The sequence below is a fragment of the Branchiostoma lanceolatum genome, chromosome 15, assembly GCF_035083965.1.
Source record: "Branchiostoma lanceolatum isolate klBraLanc5 chromosome 15, klBraLanc5.hap2, whole genome shotgun sequence".
NCBI lineage: Eukaryota > Metazoa > Chordata > Leptocardii > Amphioxiformes > Branchiostomatidae > Branchiostoma > Branchiostoma lanceolatum.
The window spans coordinates 9,864,672-9,882,190 of NC_089736.1; the positions used below are offsets into that span (position 1 = coordinate 9,864,672).

Genomic DNA, 17,519 nt, shown 5'->3' on the forward strand with positions numbered 1-17,519 from the left:
AGGCTGGTGAAATGCTGCGGCTTTGTTGTTGTTGTTTTTTAGCGAGAGGATGACAATTCCTACTAAGCGTTTTCGGTTGGTATTTGGTGATGCCCTTGTACCCACAGATCCAGCAGATCTTGAGTTTGGAAGCTGATAAACAAGTTTGGATGCAGGAAGGACTGTCAAACCGCCTTGGTGGAACATTGTGGTGTGTTCCTCGCCGGCCGTCTCGGTTATGAATATTGATAAGCTTGCCTTATTTAGTACAAGCTTTGCCTCAGGACAACGCTGATCATGACAGAGGTATTTTCTCCAATTGGCTGACAGCTGGTTGTTTCCACGGACTGGAAAAGAAGACGTGAATCCAAGGAGTTCCATGACGCAGGTTTAGTTTTAAAAATGCATATCACAAGGTGCAGTGCAATCTGTAGGAGTCAAAGTGGTGTTAAAGATCTGAAAATATCTTGCCAGACTGGTGTTGGTGACAAAGTTGAAAGCTGAAAGGGTACTGATATTATCAAGGCAGATTTTGGAAGCACCATTTTCCAAAGTGTTGCCAGGGTATATAGTAATTGTAGGATGATTTATAGTCAGGCAATTTTGGAAAAAGCATATTACACTGCATGTTGTGTAAGGACTGTTTCAGATGACAGTAGAAATAGTTTTAAAGTGCTTTTTGTATTTTAGTAAGTATATATACTGCATCAGATCGTGCAACATTTTGTAATGAGGACTATTTCCTTAGGTCAGAAAGGTCAAAATTTGATGGCAAGCAAAATGATATGCCCGCATAAGTCTAGATACGCCCGCACAAATCATATACCTTTGCCAAGATTAGGTAACCGTTACATGTAGCATGTTACATAACAGTATTCATTGAGGTTGAGCAGCATAACTCAAAAAGCTATGGAAGGATTGTCAGTAACAGTTAATATGAAATTTTGTATGTGGTTTTGTGTCAACCTATAGAAGAATGTCACATTAAATGGCCGAGTGACTAAGCTAAACGATTACGAGAGGTCACATGTTCGATTCCTGGCATTTTTGGCTAGACGTTGCATCCTTTGGAAAGGCTTTCTTCACTCCACCAATGTGTAAAATGGGCCATAGGTACCTGACTTTGGTTGGGGGGTAAATGGCGGTGGAAGTAAAGGGATGGGTTCCACTCTCCAATTCCGTGCCTTAGACACAGTTGCTAACAACCCACTGCCCCTATGGCCTCAAAAAGGCTATGAGACTACCTTTAAAGTTTACCTTTTACCATAGAAGAAAAATAATTAGATTTTGGCCTCTGGTGGCTTTCCTTGGTGCTGAAGTGGAATTTTCATCTTTATAATGTAACACTGTTGATAACATGATGAAAAGGTCAACTGTTTTGGACTTTTGTCCGTTAAGGGGGAAAATGGTTAGAATTTTTGTCCATCTCAAACAATGACACTACGTCTAGGGAAGAATGGACAGATGCTTGATAGAGCACTGATTTACCAACATCTATCCATTGGATATAACATCTACTAACATAATTCCACCAGCCTGAGGGACATGATTCTGCCACCCTAAAAAAAAAATATCTTCAAACAGATCTCCAACACAAAGTTCCCTAGCACTCTTGTATATTTATCTAAACTGTACATACCTGGGGGTGCTACACTAGAGATCTCTCAAACCCATTGTTTCTCAAAGTGGCGGATTCATGTAACCCAGCGGATTAATGTTAATGAAGGTTACCTGAGAACAATACTTTCCTTCAAGATCAAAACAACTTTATAGGAGCTTGCCTTAAACTAGTCCCTCACACTTTAAATCAAAAGCAGGCTGTCGGTGACCTTTGCAGATGTTTATATCCTGTGTAAGCAGTCCAATAACGGTTTCATGTCGTGACTTTGGTTACGTTCAAGATTTATTGAAGTAATATCGAGGTTCTAAAGGAAAGTTTATGGCTATGCAGCTTCAGACGGACAAAAGTGGCAAAGTCAAGGTTAGGGTCCTTTTCCTGTCACGGTCTGCCATGATTGAAGGTTATCATGATTTGTAGCTTTAAAATTGCAGTGTAAATGTAACCCTTTTAATGCTGCTCAACACTGAGAGGCAGTCTGTGACAGTATGAGATGTTTTACATTGTGTAGCTGTAGTTGGCTTTTAGCCTTTAGTGCTTTTTTTTTTTAATATGCTCTCTGCATCATTGTCATTATTACCTTCACCAAGAAGGTTATGTTTTGGGTGCCGTTTGTGTGTTAGTGTGTGTAACAGCATGATAAATTGACAAGCTGATATTTGGTTGGTGGGTAGGGGCGGGCAAATGAGGGTCAAATTTGATAATGAGCCTCCTAGCGACATCCTACAATACTGCAGTATGCAGTATTCCGGTTTTGATATCTCGTTTGGACATGCCATGGTCGTGATTTTTGAGTGGTAGACAAGCTCTCCTTGTTTATTCCTTTCTGCAAGCGTAGGGCCAGGTATAGGTCCCATAGCCTTTTTGAGGCCGTAGGGTCAATGGGTTTACACTGCTTTTACCTAAAGTCTATATTTGCATCTGGGTAGAATGATGGAATGATTAAAGTACCTTTCTCAAGGACATACCCTCTCGCCAGGATTGCCAGGAATCAAACACTTGACCTCTAGATCCTGTGTCTGTTGGCCTAAAAAATTGATGCCACTTTTGAAAGTTTACTACTGAACATTACTGGTTTTATTGCAACACTAGGGTGCCATCAAGAAGCAAAAGACAAATTGTTTGTCACTCACATCAATGGCTTTTCGTGGGAAAACAATATTTTTTAGACTGATAGAGACATTTTTATGTCTGGAAGGAGGAAGGGCCAAGGATTGATTTTAATGATTTCTGTAAAAAGGGTAAAATAAGTGAATATTTTGCCTAGATAATGCAGTCTTATTTTCAAAGTTGGAAAGATCCACATGTATACTACTAGTGTCTAGGTCCACTGTAATGTAACTGGGCCTTGTCCACATTTGTATCTGACGTTCAATAGGTTGTAAAAAACACTAAATGGCTCTCTGGGTAGCTTTTTGTCAGTTTTATGTATGCACATTAGTCTTGATGGATACTTGAAAGTATCAGTTACAACAGTGGTCAGATTTGCAATAAAATGTTTTAAGATAAAGCCAATAAAAATGCAGAATCAGCTCAATATTTGGACCGTCGAACCACTTAACTTGATCATAAAAAGCCATATCATTACCTATACTTTTGTACCTGTTATAGGAATCAGGCTTAACCATCATAATAAAGTCCTATCACAAAAGCCACCTTGTAGAGGCCATCCTTTATAACAATGTTTGTGCAAATCCTGTAACTACTGTCAAAGTTATTATGCCCCATGGTGTTGTATAGTTTTTCCTTATAGCTTATATTAACACTTTTGATCGGCAAAGGTTGATCAATGCAGTTAGACCACACATTTGGGTATTGGATTTTTTGTTGTAAATAATGTCTCAACTACGTGGTGGGGACACTGAAGGAGAGAATAAAAGAAAGAGAAAGAAAGGAGTTAAAAAGATGCCAAAATACCTGTGTGTCTGGCAGGAACTAACTTAAAGGCAGACTTTAGGACTCGGGGTGGGCTTATAGAGGAACCACTTTGTCTCAAGCTGCTCTTAATCACTTTTGATATATGATAATCTCTTGGTTCAAAGAAGCTGGGCTTCCAAAGCTTATGGAATTATAGCATGACGTACCGGTACTGCATATTCTGGTACAGTACTGAGAAAATTTCAGACAATTCAAACTAAAATTTGGAGATTTAATTCCGGACATTTCGAGTGACATCCATCACTCTTCTTCAGCGTCACTAAAATGAACTGGCAAAACCAATACAATGCTGGCAAATCTTAACTAGGAAAACTGGTTGAACTAACACTAGCTAAGTAGTTTAACTAAGAGTTAGTGTCCTTGATATGTTCAACCGGTTTTCCCAGTTAACAGTTGCTAGCATTGTGTTTGTTTTGCCAGTTCATTTTAGTGATGCTGAAAAAGAGTGATGGATGTCACTCGAAATGTCTGGAATCAAGTCTCTGAATTTCATCCAGTTGTAAAGTTTGAATTGTCTTGAATCTATTGTCTAACCTTCATAAATGTACTGAGAAAATTGTTTCAGTACAGCTCCAAAATACCGGATCTTGATGTACCAGGTACTGTATGTATATAAATCTACACTAGATATTTGTAAATCAATAAATGTCAGCTAGAAAGTGAGACAAGTCTTTGAGTGAGACCCTGTCCAAAGGTGTTAGTGGTTCTCCCCTGTCTGTTCGTCAAGGTGAGAAGGAAACCCCAGTCAAGCAAGAAATTGGAAACAGCTCGAGGCATAGATGTGGTGATGTGTGCTATATAACGATTGTTCTTAATTAGAAGCCAAGGAGATCATTGAGACCTCTTGGTTATTGCACTGTTGAACCACAACAGACAGCTTATAACTATCTTTTAATATCGTTAATTCCTCAAAGATCATAAACCATTGTTTAGCTGTGCCATATTCTCTATTTTGACTAATCTGCGAATAAGTGCATCAGGTTTGTGAATTACTAATAGCAAGGTTCTTTTATTCACAACCAAGTATTTACAAAGAGCCCGACGTTTTGATGACTGTCATCTTCATCAGGGCAATACGCAGTAACGGAACATCGAATGTCGGCTCTTTGTAAATACTTGGTTGTGAATAAAAGAACCTTTCTATTCACTATATTGACTAAGAAAATGACTGTAAAAAAATAACGAAAAAGGTGTGTGTGTGCGGGGGGGGGGAGGAAATGCAGGGAAGATGATCTCTTTTTACCTGCCCCACCCCCCTCCAAATCCCTTTATCTAAAACCACCCCCATGCCCCAAGATTATGTTTTTTTTTACTCCATTTTCATCTTATTGTTGATAGTTTGCTTCAGGTGGTGACAGGAACTTCCAAAAGCTATAGGATTGACCCAAAGTCAACTTTAATACATGTACCAGAAAATCTTGTTAACCACAAACTACACACTCTTGACTAGCAGTTTGTCTTCCAGGTCGACCTTTCACCCTCCGGGCTCTTCTTCGATTTTGCGGTCTGGTATTGGATAAGCCATCCTATATTCTGGCTCCAATTAAGACCAGCGTTCCCATACTTTAACAATTACTGCTTCAGGCAGTTGATAAACCAAAACTAAAATGGGTTTGAGTGCAGGTGGCTCAAGAGTTATGGGGTCTTTCCTGTGGCTTTTCGATATGTCAATCAAGTATCGGACCAGGGATATTTTGTAGCTGTAATTAAATCTACTCTGACTTTAGCTATAATTGGTGAGTAGTTAGTGCAAAGAAGTTAAAGTTCTTGTGCCAAGTCAGAAAAGTTCAGGTGTGAAGTTAAAAACATCATGAACCTCTGAAATCATCACCTATTGGATACCAACTTGATTTAATCAGATAAAATCATATGTGTTCTCAGGTCGAGTCAGCCACGCTCTGGGACTTACAGATTGTGTTGTAGCATCTTAAGTTCAGGATTACTGCTCAGGATTACGTCTATCTCGAAGGCGTCTTTGCACGCAACGTCTTAATAAGGCTGTCGCCTCCGTTCTTTATAGGCTAGACCCCTACAATCACCTACCCAGACTGTAAATTAGGAGTCTCGTTAACCCTTCTGTGGTCAAGGATGCTGCAAGTTTAAGGCCTTGTCAGTATGTGGAAGGAAATGGATGGGGAAAATTTGTTAGTCATGAGCCTGCACCTGGGCATTTAGGTTGTATTGATTCTGTGCAAAGGTGCTTTTGCAGCCTCTGAGCTCTGTATAAGTGTGCAGATAATTATAAGGCAAGACAAGCTCAAAGAGCTCAAAGTCTTTAAGTCTTAATATAATTTGCTGTATTTTGAGTTGTAGAAAACCACTAGTTGAGGAATCTCTCCTTTCAACTACAGTGGATGACTGTGTCTTGACACCCTTGTGTGATGCGGAATAAGAATATAGACAGTATAAAATATGAAGAGTGAAGACATTTCCAAGCAAGATATGTAGTATTCACCTGAGTGCTAACTTGAAAGCAATTATATACAGTATTTAAGAGAGTAAAGGCTTTCATGGAAGGATACACAAAAGAAAATGTATAGTTTAGTATCTGTGATGATCCCAACTCCTGAATGTAAAGTGATCATTAGTCTATTGCACTTATTGCTGTGAATCAAATGACATGCCTGTGACTGTATGAGCTGTCATAATGTTCGACGTTACTAGACAGCTCAGTCTTGTTGATGTAGTGTCATGTCACTCTTGTGAACTGGACCATTCACATTTACCATGTCAATCAATACACGTCCGTGTACACAACGCACATCTCTATCGAAAAACACGGGGGCCATAAATCTTCTCTTGTCCACCTCGCCACAGACCTGACAGAGACAAGTACATCAAGATCCTGAAATCGAATATCCGGAAGGAAAAGCACGAGAACTTTGACCGCAAGTCGGTGTACGAGATCGACTCACTGGGGCAGGAGTACGACTACTACTCCATCATGCACTACCCAAAGCAGACCTTCAGTATGAATGGACGGGACACCATCTTCCCCCTGCAAGATGGTAGGTACATGTAAAACGGGTGTATAGCTGCCTCTTAAAGGTGCATAATGTAAGATTACAACGTTTAGAGGCAATTTTCTTAACAAAAATTATACCTAAAGCAGACCTTCGGTATGAATGGACGGGTCACCATCTTCCCCCTGCCAGATGGTAGATGCAACAGGTATATAGCTGCCTCTTAAAGGTACGCAATGTAATATTAGGACCATGTTGAAAGTCAATTTTCTTTTGAGATTGTGATCGTTTGCTTGTTGGGGTACTCTTGTTGCATACATGTAAAAGGCACACTCTGGAATTTGTGAACTCTTACTGATGGATGCCACAAATGTATGAACAGTCACTCCTACCCCTGTTAAAATTATGCACACACAAGTGCCGATTGTAGTTCATTAGGTGCTGGTGATTAGTCCATGGCTGTGCATCTATTTCCAGTGGGCTATCAAGTTGAATGTGCCTAATTGCCAGTGGAAGGCATATTCAGCACCAAGGACATACACTGTATCCCTCAGATTTTCTCGTTTGGCACTATTAACTTGTCCAACAGTTAATCTAACAATAAATGTGCAACAATACACCTTCATATTGGTTCTATTGACAAATATTTGAGCAGAATTAAGGTGCAGTAAGCATTCTAACAGTTAATATAAGACAAACAGACTCTACAACAATTTTGCTTAGTTGCCTACTGTAGTAGGAAACAGAGTTGGGTCTATACCAATCATCTCTGTAGAGATACATGTACTAGCTCCTCAGTGATGATGTGTTTATTCATTTTGCACAAGTTAAAAACACAAAGTACAGTTTCAAGAAATAGAAAAAGGTGAATAGGGGTCAAGGCAAGAGACTTAACACTAAAACCAAAATGAACGATAAACAGATATAGACTTGTACATGCTTTCTTTTAATTCACAGGTGTGACGATTGGACAACGAGAGCGTCTGAGTCAGGGTGACGTCATCCAAGCCAGAGTGCTTTACAACTGTCCCAGTAAGCTCGTTAACTTGTTTTGTTGAGACTAGGATAAATCACAGTTATTTTTCAACTGTGAATAGCTTCATAGACTGGTATGTCAGTGAATGAAAAGACTCTTTATACACAACCAAGACTAGTGTTTTATTCGACCGACATTTTGGTGATCATCTGTCACCCTCCTCATTTGGGACCACATCCGTAAGCAGTGACACCTTTAGCTGCAGTGTAAAGTGAACCAGTTAGAATTGCCCTGAGGAAGGTGACAGTTGGTCACCGAAATGTTGGTTGAATAAAACACTTGTTTGTCTACAAGGAGACTTTTTGTTAAGCTCACAGTTTTTTTAAACATTTTAAATCTTGATGTGAACAAATTCTAAGAAACAGCAAACTACAATGATATGGCCAAATCTTGTTGCTAAGAAACAAAGTGTTGACTGCCTGCGGGAAAGAAAGTGGATTATCTGAAATCCTTACTTGTTATGTCCCATTCCTGGTGTAGCATAACCTGGGGGTGACCTGGACGACCTGTCCTAAACTATTTCCCTTCAGGTTTGTCAACTGTCTGCTGCCTTAATCACAGCAGTATGGGAACTACCACATAATTGAGAACAGGGGCAAAGGGGAATAATCCAATTCCTGGGTACTGTCAGTGCCAACAATGGGCCCAGTGTTTTAGAGAGGTTGTTTAAGAGGAGGTAAAGCCAAAGTGTTTCATTGGTTACTTTTGATTGGTTTATTTTATTGTACCTTTTGTTATTTTGTGATGACTGTCTGTCTTTAGGTGAGACAAAAATGTGGGAAATTTTGGGTAAAGAGAGGAGCATTACATGCGTGGGTTTAAGTGCCAAGAATAAAACTTCATGTAATGGTGGCATCTGTCAAATGTATTTCATATAGTCTAAGAGCATTTTCATGCACTTTCCATATCAATGAAGCAGGCAAGTGCTGACGCCCATGTTGGTGTCCCTATTTGCATTACAATGAATTGCATTAGTTTACGGACTCCGAGTAATAAGTATTCTTCTGATATATTCTGAGACTCTTCTTTGAGCTGTAGAGATTTAATTGTGGTTATTTGTTAGAAGATTCTTCGAATGTTCCTTAAAGTTTGAGCTATGATTCACGGAAATGTAAATAAGGGACACCAACATGGCGCGGACACATCAATGAAAATGCTCTCAGACTAAAAGATACGTTTTCTTGGTTTTTATTTCAAATTTTAATCCACATGTGTCCATCTGTGAAGCATAGAGTCCAACTGCAAGCAGAACATCACCACCCACAAGGGCACGATCAAGACACCGCTCTTCCCCTACAACTACCCCAAGAGGGAGAACTGTGATTGGACGGTCTGGGCCCCTCCCGGACATGGTATCAGACTGGAGTTTGTGGAGTTCCAGCTGGAAGATTCCAGAAACTGTTCCTTTGACTACCTGGAAATCTTCCATGGGACGGATGATGGCGAAGGTAAGTCAAATACAAAATGTCAAATTTTATGTTAATTCCAAATGGTATAGGAGGAACGAAAATTGGCACACTTATTAGTCTTTTAATTAACCTAATAACTGTGCCAAGTTTCTACTTTAAGTCTGTGGAAAACTACTGTTTGAAAACCTTTAATGAACACATATTTAGGACCCGATAATTGCTCTGAATTCACTTGGCTCCACGAGAAACTGTTAGGAATTCGAAGATGAAAACCTACATGTATATAGGGACGTGCATTATGATAATCATAACTTGTGGCATTTCAGTCTCCTACAATAACTAGAGGTGGGTCAGGGAGTATGCTTTATTGAACTGCCCTAGTCTTATATGTTCCATATAAGTTACACCTAATCTCAGAATTGTTATCCCCATGCCAGGTAAACTTGGTAAGGTGCCAACGTAACCTTTAACACCAACAGGTCCTTAGACAGAAGAATAGGCATTGAAAACCTAATTTGTATTCAACAAGCTGTTAGGTTTGTCAGATTGATCTTTCATGTCCTTCACATTGACATTTACAAAGGAGCCCTCGACCAGGGAAGGAAAATGTCACAAATGGGCCAATTTGAACACTTTTTTGTTACTTTGTTTGCAGTTTTTAGCTTTGCCAAGAAGGTATTGTGTGTGTGCGTGTTATATGTGTGATGTGTGTTTATGTGTGTGTTTGTATGTGTGTGTATGTGTGTTTATGTGTGTGTTTGTATGTGTGTGTATGTGTGTTTATGTGTGTGTGTGTGTGTGTTTGTGTTTATATATATGTGTATGTATGTTTGTGTGTTTGTGTTTTGTGAACAGTACAACTCTGGAGGGTGTGACTGAATTTTTATTTACATTTTTTATTGGCATTGATTGAAAGAGACACTGGACTCACAGGTTCTGCATTGATATCCGCCAGGAAGGACAGATCGTACTGGAAAAACTTTATTGATTGCAACTCACAAGAGTAAATCTGGACTAATGATGATGATTGTATGTGGGTTACGTCCACCATTCGGTAGAATGGTTTTTGTATCTCATAATCCGGACATGCTGTGGTCATGTTTTGGTATTTGTTTAGGTCCCTTAGCAGCTTTTGGGGGAATTGTACTCAGACTCAGAGTTACATCTAATGACAAGAGACAATGTATTATCATATGTTCTGTGACAGAAGTAGTACTCAGTGTCACTACAGAAATTTCTCTTTAATCTGACTTTATTTTTATAGAAATTAATACATTTTACTTAAAAGAGCCATAATGTATTGTCTCAATGCAGCATTTGGTCCTTTTTTACTGCTGGTATACTACAACTACCATTCAAAGTAGGGGCTAAATCAACTTAACCTTTCAGCAAATGAACATGCACTTGCTGTGATAGATAAGAGGCTTATCCCAGCTCATGTCAGAACGACCAATAAATCACCGTAAAACAGATAACACGATTATTCTTCACAGGTGGTAGTAACAAATTGGTCGCATCAATATATCGATTTTTCAGGTGAATGTACACCTTTTCCTGTTTTTTTTTTTAGGTCAATGACATGGATAAAAAAAATCAAGTGCATTTCACTTTTTCTTAGTTGTAAAAGAACTGTGTGTTACCGAGTAGTAATCAAAAGTTTGTTTTAAGTATTTTTGACAGAAAGACAGTGATTTCCTTTGTGATGTATTATGAAAAAAAATGAAATGTAAAAACACAATATGGACAGGAATTCCAATTAGAGGAAGATACTAACAGTAACAACAGTATTTAATGTGGAATTCCCAGTATACATTTCATTGATTTCAATATACATGTACCACTGTGACAGCAAAATAATGTCGTGTATTTGTATATGCTCTAATTAAACACATTGGCACTAGACTGAATGAAAGTTCTAAACAGGAACTATGCGGCTTCAGATGTCTTACTGAGGGACGACTGCGGTGTAAAAGATGTCGGTTAGCTTGAGGAATGAATCAACTCTACTTTATACTAAACACATTGAAACAGACATCCCAATAACACATACTGCAGCACAGCATTATGGTGAATAATAACAAAAGACTAGCTCATATATTCATGACTTTACATTAAATTTGAGGTTGGATTTTTGTGTATTTTGTGAATGCCTTTGCAAGGCTGTGATTTATAGCAGTGTTTTACAGCTATTCCTTACGCTGTCCAATAACTTATCTCCATGCACAAAGTGGAACTATGAATCCTTGTCAACTCATGAGACTTGCTTTCTCTATCTCTGACAGTATAATGCAAGCAGTTTGAATGTCACCATGATGTAATACATACTTGTACATACTATAGCAGGGCTTTAAATCATTTTGGGAAAAGATGCAGTAGTTCACCTAAAAATATAGGTGTACAGAAAGAATTTTGGGTGCACAACATAAATAGAATGTCAGCAAAAAACCTTACTGCTTCTCTATAATATTAAATAAGAAAATCAATCTGTATTTCTATAGCTAACCTGTAGATGAAATTTTAAACAAGTATTGCATCAAACAAAGTACAACAACTTCATCAGATCTCACAGTTCCACAAGCAACTGGATACAATTTTGAAACAGTCGGACATTTCAGACAGCATCCGCTGTCTTTCGTCGGTGACTAAGGATAGGACTTGGAAACCAGATTTATATCAAAACTCTGAATGGATATGTTAATGAGGTTAAGACAATTTAGGATGTCTTGATGTAGTCTTCACAAGAAGATCAATTCAAGACAAGGTTTATGCTAATAGTTTAATTAGCTACTGTTGTTTTGGTACAGTAACTAATTGTTGTTCGTCCGGATAAAGGTGGGGGGTGGTGGGTAGTGCATTTTCCCAAGTGCCTGAAAGTTCAACGCGTAGACCCCCTTTCCTGTTGAGGGCGGGATTGTACATCCTCTCATATATTGCTTCTCTAACTCCCCATTCGAACCAGCGGGATTCACGATCTAGGATGTCCGTGGATTTGAGATTGAATGAGTGTCCCTGGTTGTGTTGTAGATGGTAGTAAATGGCTGAGGAATAGTGGTTAGCGCTCTTTCTGCAATGTTATCAAGAATGTCTTGAACACCTGGATATCTGAAGTGTGCATACGTCTTGGGTCACTCATTCTGCATTAGTAGATCTCTTTTCTCCGTCTTGTGGCAGTCTTAAGTTTCCCTGTGGAATTATGAGATTCGAAATTGCTATCTGAAATGTAGACTTCAAATCCTTCGTAGCTTTCTTTGCTATTTGATGATAGGAAAGCTTTTTATACCCTTTAGGCATTAGAAGTGATACCAGGTCCAGAAGTATAGTAGTTTGATAGCAAACACGTGTATCACTTTTTGCAGCTTAGTTTGTACTTTCCAAATTTAATAACAATTCCTTGACCACCTTTGGCTAGAAATCCAGATACTGCGGCCATTTTTCATTAAATGGCACCATTATCAAATGCAGACATTCCTCTACTTTTCAAGATATAACTATATGAATGTCATATTTCTGTTAAAAGCCATGCATATGGTGTTTGAGACAAGATAGTTGAATACCTTCCAACTGTACTTTTCACAGTAACATTATAGATGTCATAGCTCTACCGTGTAGAAAGCTTTGAATATTTGACAACTTGAAGGCATTCTTTTACTTTACTTTTCAGAATACTGTGCATTATGAAATATATACCGTCATCTTATGTTTGCAGTTTTCGTAATGACCTACCTCTCATTGAGAATTCATCGTACCATGAACATTATGTTCATACGCTCTATCTTTCATTGCTTTACAGTAACTATATTTATTTCAACCATGAATTTGAAATGTGCGAATGCCTCCTCTCTCCTCCTACTGCACAATTAAATCCCTGCAAACATAAATCAATTCACAGTATAAGATAAATTTCACAATATGGCAAACCATGACTATGTGGCAACATAATTGATTGCCATCGGAAAGTTAAATGACAGTCCTGCAGGCATTGAGCTATGTTTGAGTATCTCTATATATCATATTTCTCAAGGGATTTGAATTCATCATTTTTTGCAGTGTTATGTAATTACATGTCAACAGCTAAAACCATGTAATATATAGGAGTAAAAACTGCTAAATAATTAGAGACAGGTTTTATGACAGTGAGGCATTGTCGTTGAAATGGATTTTGAAAGATTTGCAAGCGAAGAAAGTTTTAACGGGTTTGTATCTCTACCTCGTTTTATGCTTCGTCTAATTGAAGATTCTATTGGATGGGTAATAGAAAGTTAGCAGCAAATTTGGCACAGATAGTTCTTGTAGTAATGAATAATGATTATTGTAGTCTAAGGTGGCAAAAACTAGAAGAAAATTATTTTGTCAAATTAAAAGTTTTTTTGGCAACATATTCAATCTACATGAATGTATTGACATTTAAAAGAGAATTCAGTCTGTAAACTGTTCAAGTTATTTTCCAAATTGTTTGTAAACTCTCTGAATATATTTTTGCCTGTGTGTGGATGGTGTTTAGCACCAAGGACAAGCATTTTACCTGTTTGGATGGTGTTCAGCACCAAGGACAGGCGTGTCTGGATGGTATTTTTCCGACATAGAAGTTGGCATGGAGAAAATTTAGAGGAAAACCATTCATTTGGCAGCATAGCCTATCAACATTGTACTTTGTTTACATTTCAAAGAGAATTTGGTTTGTAAACTCTGAATTTAACAGATTTGTGTAAACTCTGAGGATATTTCCAAAGTTCCAACCCTTTGTAACACATGGCCATGTCATGGCAGAGCAGAGCCCCACATTCGTCAATCCTGTCAGTGACTTATTACAAGCAATATGAGCACACTGTTGAATGTGCTGAAGACAAATAAATCATCAGGTTTCCCTTTATAAAGCCAGACGGCTGAGTATCCCAGTGGGACTTTTAAGTGCTGAGTATGTGTCGTAAAGCGGGGCGGTGGGTATTTTATGGATGAGCATTTTCATTGCCGAATCCTGAAAAATGCATGCTTAAGAGGAGCACTACAGTGTACCTATTGTTTCTATGGGAATATTTTGACACCCATGTGTATCTCCTGTTTTAGGAATAGTATCCTTGTTGAGCATTTTAAGTGCCATTGTGATGCTTACAGTTCTATAGCAAAAGTGTCTACTTCATATTCATTATGGAAATATTGAGGTATATCTATTCTTAAGCTTTTAAAAGTTTTTTTTACCTATAATTTGATAGCCATGGCAAAATCAAGGCATAAAAATATGGTTTTAGATGTTTCTCTATCTAAATCTGATTTCAGTTTATGTCATATGCATCTACAGACTGTTTAAATCACACATTTTAACTCCTGGAGTTGCTAGTTACTAATAGTAAAAAAAAAAACAGACTCTACTCACAATATATTGTGATTCCATTACAAATTCTGTTCAAGACCTGTGGTCACATACATGCAGTGCAATATGTACTTTGATGCTGTGTGTTTCTGATGGAGTGTGTTCACTGTATGGTGATGTAATTGCCATCTACACACCCAGAAAGCCACATGTAGTGACAGGTTGAACGATGGACGTGGAATTGATTATATAAGAGACCCTTGAGCGTGCTCTGTGCAAAATGTGGACAGTGACCTCTGAGATCCCATTTTCGTAAGAGCACCATAAAGTTTTATTCAAACTGACGGGTTTTCAAACACATTCTTTCAAAAGAGAGTAAGAATTAGTTATTCTCATACTTCTACTACTTACATGTACCATGTTATCTATAAGATTAGTATACTATTCAGGACTGCTACTGAATAATGTTTCTAATACTACATATATCAAGATAGAGATATTGAATTCCATATCTGAGAATTCCATATAATGAGCATTTCTGCAATCTGTGCACACCGTAAAATTTCCAATATCATATATAGTTTTTAGATAAGTATTCTGTAATAAAAGGAAGTGATGATGAGAATTTCAAATATTCATGAATATGGGAACATTGATTTGTCATCAAATGGAATGTGAACTCCCAACCCTCTATAGATCATCAGAAAAATGTTTCATTCCTCAAGCAGTTTGATCAAACTTTTTAAGGGAGACAATTTTCCATTTAGTATGAAGAGGCGAAAAAAGCTGAATCCATATCATACCAGATTACTGTACTCATACCAGCTTGTATGATATGTTTGTTTGCAAACATGTCGTTGTTGTGACATGTACTTAACCCATTTGTCAATAAAAGTCTTCATTCATATGCCACTCCCTATACCATAAACTCCCTATACCATACAGTCCCTATATGTATTCCAAAAAAATGTATTTGTTTGGAAGGCAATATGCCATTTTTGCTGATGTTTCTTGTTTTACTGCTTTTGCCAATTTTACTAGACACCTTTCCAAAACCATTACAATTTCATTTTCAAGCCAAATGACATAAAATTTAGCATAGTTGTTGCATAACAATATGATGTTTATTCTTATTCTTTTTGTGTATAAAATCTAACAGTTTTTTCATTGATATTTCAGCCAAGTTGCAGGGCCGGTACTGCGGCCATGCTGTCCCTACAGAGGTGTACAGTCTGGGCCCGTTTGTCCAGCTACACTTTCAGAGTGACGAGTCCGTGGTTGGCAAGGGGTTCAAGGTCAACTACACAGTGTATGAACTTGGTAAGTTTATAGTGATGTGAACCCATAGTGGCAGAGAATTAGACAAAGGTTGTGAATTTGCTGTAACAGTTACATGAATTGTATAGTATTTAATAGACTTATGAATATATAAATAAGTTTACATCCTGTCATCAGTCCAATGTATGCTACTGTCCACAGTGACTAACATTTATTAAAGAATTGAAATGATTACTTTTTAGCATTTTTGAGAGTAGAAGTCATTGATTTATCAGACAGGAACAGTGCATGAATTTGGAAAGATGAGTTTCTTAGAATTGACAAACTCACATACACACACATACAAATATGCTCTCACCTTATATAATTATTGATAGTTTCACTACATTTTTTTACAGACAAAGCAAAAGTACATTTAGGTGACCTTGTCACCATTTTTAATGTATCCATTTCTATATGATATGAATCAGTGTATAAGATGGCTTATTCTTGTCAAATACACATGGAAAAAAATTCCTCCTTCCCCTCAATATGACATGGCAGCTTTAGATAGTTATAAGTCACAATGCATGTCAGGGGAAATGCTTTCAACAGTAATGACCATTGCCATTTCTTGGAAGCCTGGATGGCAATCTGCTAGCATTGGCAAAGGGCCAGTTACAGATCAGATAAAGCAGATGTAATGGATTGACGTGTGCCCATCTGTTCCTGTGCAGATCCCTTCTCATTCCTGGAGTCGTCAGGACAGATGTTACACAGCGGGAGTGGAGATGATCCCATGATGATGGAGAAGGAGAAATATCTACCAAGTAAGATTCACATTGAACTTCACAGCCTTCCCCTCCCCCCCACACACACATGGTGATATTGTTTGTAATCCCTGTACTATCCTTTTTTGGTGTTGAAGGACCCTCCCCTATCCTGTACTACCCTGTACCATCTCTTTCCTTGGCGCTGAAGGACCATCCTCCAACCTGTTCTTTTATGTACTGTCCCTTTCCTTGGTGCTGAAATACCCTCCCCACCATGCACTATTATGTACAATCCCTTTTCTTGGTACTGAATGACCAAGGTACAGGATAGTATAAAGTGGTGTCACTTTGTATTATCTTGTACCATCCCTTTCCTTGGTGCTGAATGACCATCCCCACCCTGTACTATCCTGTACTAACCCTTTCCTTGGTGCAAAACTACACCCCCCACCCTGTACTACACTGTACTGTACTGTACCATCCCTTTCCTTGGTGCTGAAGGACCCTCCCCCACTCTGTACTATCATGTACCATCCCTTTCCTTTGTGCTGAAGAACCTTCCCCACCATGTACAATACTGTACCATCCCTTTCCTTGGTACTAAATGACCTTCTCCTACTCTGTACTTCTATTACATACTGTCCTCAAACTTTCCATAGAGATGTTCTTCCACAAAATTGTTTTACAAGAGAAGTTTTTTGTGTGATAGCATCACTGTAACATAAATACAAACTAAATGACTGTTTGAAACTCTTGTTCCCAGGCTGCGGTGGTGTGCTGTCAGCCAGGGAAGGGAACATCACATCCCCAGGGTTCCCTTACAGCTACTACAATGACATTCAGTGTGCATGGATCATAAAAGGTATGTTAGGAAAAACACAAACTTTTGCTTCAGTGAATCTCAATTTTCTTGCTTATTGCATGAACACCTTACTGGTGAGTATTGTGATATGTTATTGTTAATTATGTCTCAAGTGCTATCTTTTTCTATTGCCAAATAAAGGACTGAAATGATGCAACTGGAAGGTTTTTGGAGAACTAAAAATGATCAATAGTACTTTTTACGCAGTACTTGATTGATCAAGTACTATTATGCTATTAGCATTTTGCTTGATTTCCGTTCTTATAAAATGTTTACAGCCGGTTATAAAATTATACAGATACAGGACACAATTTTGTAACTGATATCATCAAAATGCTTATGTTGCATGACATTTGCATTGAATGCATCAGATAGA

General features: G+C 38.2%; 1 protein-coding gene across 3 annotated transcripts in view; it reads left to right on the forward strand.

Annotated features, from left to right (window-relative positions):
- The window catches only part of LOC136420403 (bone morphogenetic protein 1-like), a 76,489-nt gene that overhangs the window by 46,482 nt on the left and 12,488 nt on the right, over positions 1-17,519 (forward strand). For all 3 annotated transcript variants that reach the window (XM_066407295.1, XM_066407294.1, XM_066407297.1), the window contains exons 5-10: positions 6,353-6,543; positions 7,456-7,530; positions 8,767-8,982; positions 15,431-15,571; positions 16,246-16,338; positions 17,045-17,143. In XM_066407295.1, coding sequence (XP_066263392.1) covers positions 6,353-6,543; positions 7,456-7,530; positions 8,767-8,982; positions 15,431-15,571; positions 16,246-16,338; positions 17,045-17,143 — 815 coding nt within the window. The remainder of the gene's footprint in view (positions 1-6,352; positions 6,544-7,455; positions 7,531-8,766; positions 8,983-15,430; positions 15,572-16,245; positions 16,339-17,044; positions 17,144-17,519) is intronic.